This window comes from Photinus pyralis, unplaced genomic scaffold (assembly GCF_008802855.1).
Source record: "Photinus pyralis isolate 1611_PpyrPB1 unplaced genomic scaffold, Ppyr1.3 Ppyr1.4_LG4, whole genome shotgun sequence".
Taxonomy (NCBI): domain Eukaryota; kingdom Metazoa; phylum Arthropoda; class Insecta; order Coleoptera; family Lampyridae; genus Photinus; species Photinus pyralis.
This window is the reverse complement of record NW_022170511.1, coordinates 30,170,583-30,181,308: the sequence shown is the minus strand read 5'-3', so window position 1 is coordinate 30,181,308 and position 10,726 is coordinate 30,170,583. Positions and strand designations below refer to the sequence as shown.

General features: G+C 35.8%; 1 protein-coding gene across 1 annotated transcript; it reads left to right on the top strand.

The window, feature by feature from the left end:
* The first annotated feature begins 303 nt into the window (after positions 1-303).
* Positions 304-10,305, top strand: LOC116168288 (septin-interacting protein 1). The gene is given in 11 exon segments (XM_031484020.1): positions 304-1,325; positions 1,375-1,614; positions 1,666-1,970; positions 2,251-2,652; positions 2,791-3,000; positions 7,339-7,598; positions 8,521-8,717; positions 8,789-9,010; positions 9,365-9,571; positions 9,621-9,757; positions 9,985-10,305. Coding segments are annotated over 11 exon segments (2,538 nt in total). The 5' UTR covers positions 304-1,216; the 3' UTR covers positions 10,234-10,305.
* Positions 10,306-10,726: the final 421 nt, after the last annotated feature.

Sequence of the window (10,726 nt, the reverse complement as noted above, 5' to 3'; positions counted from 1 at the left end):
AGAATTTTTTTTTTGGGGTTTCCAAAAAAGGCAGTGTATAACCTTCCTTTTTTACCAAAAAACGACTACATCAAAATTTCTCGGGAAAACACTTTTTCTTATTAATTTTGGTGCGTAGAATCCAAAACAATTCGTACTTTTTCGATTAGACTTCTCAATCAAAAGTTATAGGCCAAGAACCAATTTCGAAAAAAAAATTCAAGAGGCTGTAACTTTTGATCTAGTAGCCCAATCTTTAAACTTTGAAATTATCGTTTCTACAGGCCAAAATCCACAAGAAAATGTTTTTTCCCGGTCGATTTCAGAATCCCGCTTTGTTTTACAGCAACAATAGCTTCTATTATCTTTGGGAGGTTTTTGTTTGCTGCATTGCTCATCATTTTTCCGACCCAAAATATAGGCAAGTGTATAATTGCATTTTCACCGAAAATTGACTACCCAAAAATGTTCGGGAAAACACTTATTCCGATTAATTTTGCCTCGTACATTCCAAAACGTCTCGTATTTTGTCGATTAGATCTCTGAATCAAAAGTTACAGGCAAAAACCAATTTCGAAAAAAAATTCAAGGAGCTGATGTAACTTGATCTAGTAGCCAAATCTTCAAACTGTTTAAAGTTATGGATTCTACAGACCAAAATCTATAAGAAAATGTGTATTCTCGGTCGATTTCAGACAATGAATTTATCCGTCCCAAAATATAGGCAAGTGTATAGCCTTTGCATTTTGACCGAAAATCGACTACCCCATGTTCGGGGAAACACTTTGTCCGATTAATTTTGCCTCGTAGATTCCAAAACGTCTCGTAGTTTGTTGATTGGACCTCTGAATCAAAAGTTACAGGCAAAAAACCAATTTCGAAAAAAAATTCCAGGGGCTATAACTTTTGATCTAGTTGCCCAATGTTTGAAGTTATGGTCGATTTCAGACAACTCATATTTCCGACCCTAAGTATAAGCAAGTGTATAGCCTTTGCATTTAATCGAAAATCGACTACCCCAAAAATTTTCGGGAAAACATAGCCACCCTGTAGAAGTGTAGAGGCTTCTAAAGCGCTGCCATCTAGTAAGATTTCGAATAGTTACTTACCATAACCTGAAAAAATTGCTCAGAAATGCAGAAATCTCCGTGTTCGTGCTGATGCGTCACCTTTGACCCTTGTTTGATGAAAAATGTCTTCTTGAAAGTGGTCGTTAAACAAGTAAAGTGAATATAAAATGTCAGATCAGGAGTACGAGAAGTTTGAAATAACAGATTATGATATAGAAAATGAATTTAATCCAAACAGACCGCGAAGAGGTCTTAGTAAGCATCAGCAAATATATGGTTTGTTACTTCATTTCCATGTTTTGTTATTTATTTCATGGTACTTTAGGCATTTGGGCGGACGATAGCGACAATGAAGTTGACGAGAGGGCATCCTTTAAGCAAAAGCCGGCCAAGAACTTTTCGGCACCTATTGGTTTTGTTTCTGGCGGAGTGCAGCAAGCCGGTAAAAAGGACAAAGACATCAAGAAGGAGGAGACCGACGATGAATCAGAAATCCCATCTGCCTCATTTAAAGTAGAAAATACGTCTAGTAATTCGGAGGATGAAGCGCCACCGCAAAAAGCAGGTAAGCTTTAATCTGATTGAATTTGGAACGATTTATTTAATTACATCGTAGGTTTTGGATCGCATGTGACCAACAAGAAATCGGCATCGAGTGAAATTACCGGAGAAATCGCAGGGTTGAGGAGAACGAATAATTTAGCCAACCAAAGCTTAATGAGGAAGGGCGTCGGAAATTGGGAGTTGTACACGAAGGGTATCGGCGCGAAATTGCTATTGCAAATGGGATATCAACCCGGTAAGGGATTGGGGAAGGATTTGCAAGGTATTTCCGCTCCTGTTGAGGCTCATTTGAGAAAGGGGCGAGGTGCCATCGGGGCGTACGGACCAGAAAAATCTGCCAGCATTCCTAAAGTGAAGGTGAGTATACAATATACAGGGTGTCTCCCGACTATATCTTCAAAAGGAGACTGCAATTTTTTGAAAATTTGGTTTAATGTACTTTGTAGAATCTAAAAATGAAATAATATATAGGGTGTTCCATTTAAAATAAGCAAGTTGGCCTCAATGTCATACAAGGAAGTGCCACTAACTTGGAAAATATTTTAGATGAATTTTTCTCATCGACCTTGGTATATTGTCAAATTTTCAAAATATTCCAAGATTTCCTTTTCTTTTCTGATTTAAATTTGCCCATTAGGAAAATATAGAAATTATCGACAATGAAGAGAGGGAATACGAGTCCAAGTGGAAGAAAAGTGATATGGCAAAGAAGAAAACTAGGTATTACTATAGAACCGTAGATGACGTTATTGAGAAAGGTAAACGTCCGGGAGCATTTTCCAGCTCATCACTTGCTAAGTAAGTTGTTTCTGAACTTGTGTTAAATCTGATTGGGTTTTTTAGCGAGTTGACAAAGGTGAAAGTAATCGATATGACGGGTCCCCAGCAAAGGGTGTTGAGCGGCTATCATGCACTCAGTGGATTAAAAGCTCCGCCTGGCGCCGAACACTTTGAGGACGTCGTACATAAAAAGTGTTCAAATTTCGCACTGCCCGAAATTCAACATAATTTAGATATATTAGTGAATATGTGTGAACAGGTATTATTAAGAAAGTGTTGCCTATGTTTCAAGTCCACTCAAGCCACATTTTAGGTATCGCATGTGACACACAGGTGGCACTTTTAGTACATGGACCTTTAATTGCCAAAACATTAAAATGTGTCTTCACATTTTTAGGACATAATAAATGTGGATAGGCGGTCAAGATTTAGCCAAGACCAATTGGAGTCCTTGCATCACGAGGAAAATTCCCTTAGCGCTACTTTAGCCGAGGAAGAGACTCTGATTACGAATTTAAAAGACATTTTACAAATTCTCGACAAACTTATGGATCCCATGCAGGGATTGTCACTTGGACAATTTGCTGAAATGTTCAGGAAGCTACAGGTTTGTATATTATTACTGATTACCCTACTACCATTGATGTGGTAGGCTTAGTGATGCGGATTGTAAAATAACGATTTGTAAGTTACATAAAAAACGGTTATATTACGCGTAACTTACAAGAGGCCGGTTTTTTTATGTAATTTATGTCTTTTATGAAACTTACGTTTTTAATTTAAAAAACCATAATTTTTGTAAATGTAATACCTATTTGATACATTTTGATCGGTACTACCACAGATCATAAACGGTACTACCAACGTAAACGATTCACCGTTGAATTTAGTTTGATTTAATGAAAATGATACAGCCTCTAATTCGCGGTCTGGAGCTTCTCCAAATGACGTGTGATGGCGAAATACCTACTGCTTGGGTATTTTACTTAATACACCAAAATATATAATTTAACAAGTGTTTTTATTTTCAAACACTCACAAAATACAAAAAGGTTTATACTATATCGAAAAAAAACATAAACGACAGGTAATTTTACAAAAATATTTGTAAATTACATAAAAAACATCAATACTGGTAATTTTACTGTAAAATTACGGTTTTTTTTAAAAAATGGTGAGTTACATAAATTACATAAAATACATAAACAATTGGTAATTTTACACGTAATATTACGCACTTTAAAAAAAACGTGTAGTTTAAAATCACTAGTTTCTAGTCTATAACTTTTGATTGAGAAGTCTGATCGAAAAAGTACGAATTAATTAGGATTCTACGCACCCAAATTAATAAGAAATAGTGTTCTCCCGAGAAATTTTGGTGTAGTCGATTTTTGGTAAAAAAGGAAGGTTATTATACACTGCCTTTTTTTGAACCCCGAAAAAAAAATTGTCTCAGATCGACTCGGAAAAAAATTTTTCTTATAGAATGTGGCCTGTAGAATCCATAATTTCAAACAGTTCCAAGATTGGGCTACTAGTTCAAAAGTTACAGCTCTTTGAATTTTTTTTTTTGAAATTGGTTTCTAGTCTATAACTTTTGATTGAGAAGTCTGATCGAAATAGTACATTATACAGGGTGTTTTTTTGGGAGCTTTAGTTAAACGAGTTAAAGGAGTTACTCTGAAGGCCGAATCGATGTAAAATATTTAAAAAATGGCCGCACTTCCGGAAATACCGGAAGTAGATAGTAATTTCATTATTTTAAATGGCAACCCGTATTTTTTATTGCATTTTTGGATTCTACATGAAATTTCAATCCTTTCGATACCCATATGTCGATATCTGCCATTTATGGTTTTTAAGTTATTTTGACTTTAAGAAAAAAAATGGCGGATGCAGACGGTACCTTGATAATTGATTACTTGAAATCGGTTGTAGTCATGGCAACCCATTTTTATCAGTGCATAGAGAATGAATAGGGCTTTCTTTTAGTGTACTTAAAAAAAAGTTAAGTTGCGTACAACCGCATCTATGGAGATCCAAATTTAAGAAACTTTAAAGTCTATAAACTCAGTTTTTTTAAATGGAATGACCCTGTTCTTACTATTGCATGAGATAGAGAATCGAAATTGGAATATTTTGATATTACATGTTCCTATAGCTATCTTTAACAGTTTCTGATTTATTCCCATTTCATTGAATTGATCTAGGAATTGATGCGATTTTTTTCGCATTTTCTTTTTAGTAGTTGGCCATGATTTTATAACAATCGAATTTTAAATTTTTAAATAATTCATTCATAAATAAGTTTTTTGTTAAGGATATAGGACGGAAAATTTTTGAAAAATCTAGACAGTCGTTCAACTGAATTTCTTAAACAACGTATAAGTCTGGAAATTAAGAGAGGTAATACGAGATCTGTTCTAGCAACAATTCCATACCAAAAATGTTTCAACGAAGTTTTTTATATTTTGCAGTCCCGAAAACGCATTTTTTGTACGAATAAAACATAAAATTTTTTCTCCAACCCCCTTTACTTCAAATTATATTCGAATTTAGATTCAGTCACAGTTTCACTACTAGTATGAGAACTTCTGCTTTCTTGTCCTCACGTGTCATGCCACTCTAGTTTTTAGGTTAACTTATAACCTATTCGTTCTTACTTCTCACCTCTCGCGACTTTGTAGGGAGCAAATCTAAGGTAGCATGTTCTGCCGTTTCTATAATCTCTGGCGGAGTGCAATCCATGTCGCTATCAGTTTCAGTCATTTCTATTGTATACACAATTAATATTGTTATATTTTGTATTGAAATAAAAAACTTACCATACAGTTTTTTAATTAAAATTAATTGCAATTAACTTTTTCAAATTTTGAATTCAAAATGACAGATAATAGTGCAATGGGTCTGAAGTAGATGGCGTTACGCGCGACGGCGGGTTGTATACGTATTAAAATTACGTTCACCGAATATGTAAATTACGTTACACATGGTTTAAATAAAAATAGCGAGCGTAAATCATTTTCAATACATGTACAAACGTATAGGTAACAGCATTATTTGCATTGAATATGCAAAAATATTTGATTTGTATGTATAGAAATATCTTACAACCTGCAATGTAAAACGATGTCAATGTGACATATCTCCGTGATTGTAATTTTTTAATTGGCCAACTTTCAAGGTCAATTTCTTTTTGGTACTAGGACCAAAAGTATCCACTTTTTGTACAGTTGCCATGGTGAAATCGATTAATCCGCAAAACGTCAATTTTACGTACCGAACACTGTCACAAAATAGCGTCTTATTCAGGTGGTTGGAGAAAAAAATTATTAGTTCAAAATGCAATCTATATGTTACTATGTAATCTTTTTTTTTTTTTTTTACTGTCCTGACTAGCCCTTACACAATGTTAATCCATTGTCAAAAGGTAACAATAAAATTGAATTGAATTGAAAAAAATTGAAAGTCTGATCGAAAAAGTACGAATTGATTTGGATTCTACGCACCCAAATTAATAAGAAAAAGTGTCTTCCCGAGAAATTTTGGTGTAGTCGATTTTTTGTAAAAAAGGAAGGTTATACACTGCCTTTTTTTGAGCCCCGAGAAAAAAATTGTCCCAGATCAACCAGGAAAAAAAATTTTCTTATAGAATGTGGCCTGTAGAATCCATAATTTCAAACACTTCTAAAATTGGGCTACTAGTTCAAAAGTTACAGCCCTTTGAATTTTTTTTCGAAATTGGTTCCTAGTAGGCTGCATTCAGGACTAAAGGGGTAGTGGTGGCATCTGAATGCATTGTGAAAACGTGGGGTAAGTTCAGCCGACACAACTGTTGAGATGTTGACTTACCTGAACGATGAATGGTGACTTCTGGGGGGAAGTCAACAGTTGGTAATAATTGGCACCACAAATTTGCTGTCAACAGTTGCATTGGCTGAACGTACCCATTTATATATGCTTGCTATCATATTGTAACGTTATTTATGAATTCGGGTTCGATTTATATCAATATTTATTAAACAAGACTAAAACACTATAAAAACCGTACAATTTATATCGATTATTTATATCACACACACTTCGCAGTTTATATTTCCGCGCTCGATGTTTCGTCCGTACTCGTTCGGTAGTAGACTGCCGCGATGTTCGGTCCGCAACCATTTATACACGCAAGCAATGTAAGTCAAGAACGCTCGCGTAATTTTCCGGATAAGTCTGAAATATTTCTCTACATATCCCGCTATCGCGCGCGTAGAAAATTCCAGAGCGCCAAAGGCGACGTCATGTCTGGAGCATTTCCGTTACAATATGAAGGGTCAATCACTATACAGGAAGGCTCACATAACCCGTTCGTTTTTAAACTTGCAGTTAAATAGAAACTTCAAATTTGGTGTACAGTCATAATCAATAATTGCAAATTGCAAATAATTTCAAGATGGCGCCGCTTCCGAAAAAACCGGAAGTGTCGCCATCTTTGTTTTTTTTTAATAGAACCCATTTTCTATTTTTTTTTCTAAACGCGCTATTTTATTCCGAATTCAACGCAATTAAGATTAAAGTACCCATTTGTCATAGTTTTTGACATGTCAATTTTTCACTAAAAATGTGAAGCTGCAAGGGTCCCTTAAAGTCGAAGGAATTTTTTGAGTGATTGCTGAAAAACTTGAAAAAGCTGCCAGAGCTGCTGCGATTTTTTAAAATTAGAAATTCAAGGCGTTTCTTAAATAATAAAAATAATAATAATAAAATAATAAGCAATGTAACAAAAAAAATCTGAATTTTAGAATAAAAGAAGGATTCAAAATGTTTCATTTGGGAGCAACGCCAGCAAAACACCTCCCTCTCTCTCTCTCAAAAACTTGAGTCTACATACTTTTTGCTTTTTAAAAGTAGATATTATGCACTAATTAAACCCTATGAATAAAATGGCCATTATTTGTAGCAAAACCATTCCGAAGAATATTACTCATTTCATCTTGGTGAATTGGCGCCTGGTCTAGTCGGACCATTGATAACGTCAGCTTTAGCGAGCTGGTCTCCGATGGCCTCTCCGAATCTATACATCGACATATTTATGCAATGGAAGGATATATTGGAGAAGCCCCAACAGCGTGGGACACTAGAAGGTAATAGTATGGGAATTCAGCCATATGATAGTCTCTTATGGCACACTTGGGTGCCCGTATTGAGAACGTGTGTTAGGTAAGTTTGCCGTTTATATTAAGATAATTGGGTTGAACAACGGATCATTTTCCACTTTGTATTTATGATAATTGATCACTGTTTTTTGTACACTACTTTCACTGTTATTTCATTTTTGGCACTAGGATTTTCCTTAGTTTGGCGCGCACGTCATCAGTGTATTATGACGTCAACACTAAGTATGTTTACATAAACGTCTTTCGCTATAAAAACCGATGCACGTCATTGATTTATGAATCAATTTCAGACAAGTTTTCTATAGATTTCGCACACTTGTTTTTTTTTGTACATGTTGCAGTGTTGCAGCATATGTCTGAAATTGATACACAAATCAATGACGTGCAACGGTTTCTATAGCGAAAGACGTATAGCATCATGCAATCAATGGAAGCGAATATGATTAAATGAGATGTTATATAAAATACCATTTTTTAAATTAATAAAATCAACGTAAAAATGCATAATAGAGGGTTTGTCATTCAAACACTGATATTTTGAAGAATATTTCTATAACCTGATGGTTAATGATTGCTTTGATTTGACCATTATAATTTTGAGATTATAAGCTATATTATGATGTAACCAACTTTGTAGGTTCAATATACACTATAGCTCAGGTCACGCTTCTCTCAAAATATTGTAACATGCTATTTCAATAGGAATATTCACATTTGACGGTCAGGTCACGGTCAGAACATGCTTATAAGAAATACAAGCTACAATAATTGACCGGACCGTGATGTGACCGATACTGTGAATTGGCCTTTAGTAATGGGACAACTTGCAAAAAGAAAAAATTTTTGATATTGATATTTTCGGTCTGTGTAGGATTTTTGAAATTGCAAGTGGTTGGTGGATGCACCAAATGTTTTGAATTGACAAAGACATTTTTTGCACACTAAAGTGTGTCCTTTTTTTATAGTGTTTGGAACATACGTGACTGTGAACCGGTAATCAACTTATTGGAGATTTGGAAACCCCTCCTACCACAGTGGATTTTGGATAATATCCTGGATCAGTTAATAATGCCGCGTATTTCGACCGAAGTGAACAACTGGAACCCACTCACAGACACCGTTCCCATACACTACTGGATTCACCCTTGGATTCCCTTATTAAGTAAGAGTGTATGATAGTGCACCTCTTGCGACACGTATCGCTATTGTGTATACTCACATATTGAATTGTAGATACACGTTTAAACGAAAACGTGTTTCCGATAATCCAGGAGAAATTAGGGGCGGCCTTGACTAACTGGCATCCGTCAGATCGTTCGGCGAAATTAATGTTGAAACCGTGGAAAGATGCTCTTCCGGAGGGTTCATTTGCCGCGTTTCTTTTGGTACATATTGTGCCGAAGTTACAACTGTGCATGCAGTCTCTTGCCATAAATCCTCATCAACAGCATTTAGGTAACTTCTTCACATTCATAAATAATACGTATCATCTTCCAAACGGTCTTCAAAATTTCTCAGAACTTAAAAACTTAATAGATTTCATACAGATATAGTCTATGGGAACTTCAATTGCGTTTGACCTTTTCGAGTTAAGTAGTATCGTGGTAACCACACAATGTCACAAATATAAATGACATCGATTTCTAGTGTTTTTTGATGTTTTCAAAAATAAGTGAAATTTTTTGTAAAAACAAATTAAGCAATTTTTTCCAATTCTACCTCAAAATTGAGACACCTTGTATATGTAGCAATTTGACAATCTAAAACGGGCATTGACAACAGCGCATAATTTGATTTGAAAATTTGCAGACGCCTGGAACTGGGTAATGGATTGGAAAGATATGCTCTCCGTGCTGAACTTAACCTCAATCTTGGACAAGTACTTTTTCCCCAGATGGTTGCAAACTCTGGCGATGTGGCTGAATCATAATCCCGATTATAATCAGGTTACGGAGTGGTACTCTGGCTGGAAAAGAATGCTATCGGACGAGTTACTGGTACAGCCATCCATTAAAGGTAAGCGCCATGTTTATTGCAAATCTCGCTTTTATTTGGGACGTTACAGATAATTTTCACAAGGCGTTGGAAATGATGAACCGAGCCGTGACGACTGGGCAGCAACCGGGCGCGAAAGAATTTGTGTCTTATCTTACCAATATAGAGACAAACGCCCCACCACCACCACCACCTCCTCGCGTTGAGGTATGTATTAATGCAATAGTGTACACACCTCTCAAAGCTAAAATCGCGCGTCTGAATTTTTTAAAATTAAATCAGTCCAGTTCTTGAGTCGATCATGCATCTGGTCAAACTCCACCCTTAAAGCTTAGTGTCATTTTGCCTAAATAAATGCCTAAAAATACAATAAATTCAGATACGCTTTATTTTGGATAAAAAGTCTGACAGTGTTAAAATAATTTGTGTTTTAGACTATGGTGGAGGCAGTCAGAGCTGCAACACAAATTCCACAAGGATTTAAGGATCTTCTGGCGAAACGCTGCGAGGAACGAGGAATTTTGTTTGTACCAGTGCTTAATAAGTATTACGAGGCGAAGCAGGTGTATAGGTTAGGTTCGAACGGTGTTCAAGTGTATTTTGATAGAAATGTTGTATTTTATTCCCAAAATAATTGTTCGTGGTTACCTGTGTCACTAAATAGGCTACTAGATATGGCTTAGTAAGACGTATTATGATTTTTATTTTGTAAGTACAAAATTTGTAAAATTAATTAAAAGTAATGTGCTCACTAACTAACTTTATTATCTATGTATAACCCTCAGTGTGTTTGTTCACATTTGCAGCCATCCGTTTATCACGTGGGGTGACAAAAAGATTGTTACCCCAATTTTTCCCCTATTGAAAATGTTTCCTTCATTCAAACCATGCCACAACTCCTCAAGAGTCTGACACCAATGTACTGCCCTGGAACTCCCACTATCGTGAGTACTCGTGTCGATTAAGCAAATTAATGGCACAGCATCCGTTTCATCAGACTTAGGAATTGGGTAGCTCACGCACCAGACTTGATAGGTAAAACCTGGATTATTACTTAGCTTCGCCACTAAGAATAGTGACTACTGAGCGCCACTACCACAACAAGGTATGTATATCCCGTAGTAGGGTTATCTAAGTGGAAGTTGTACTTAGTACTTCCCAAGGAGGACGAGATTG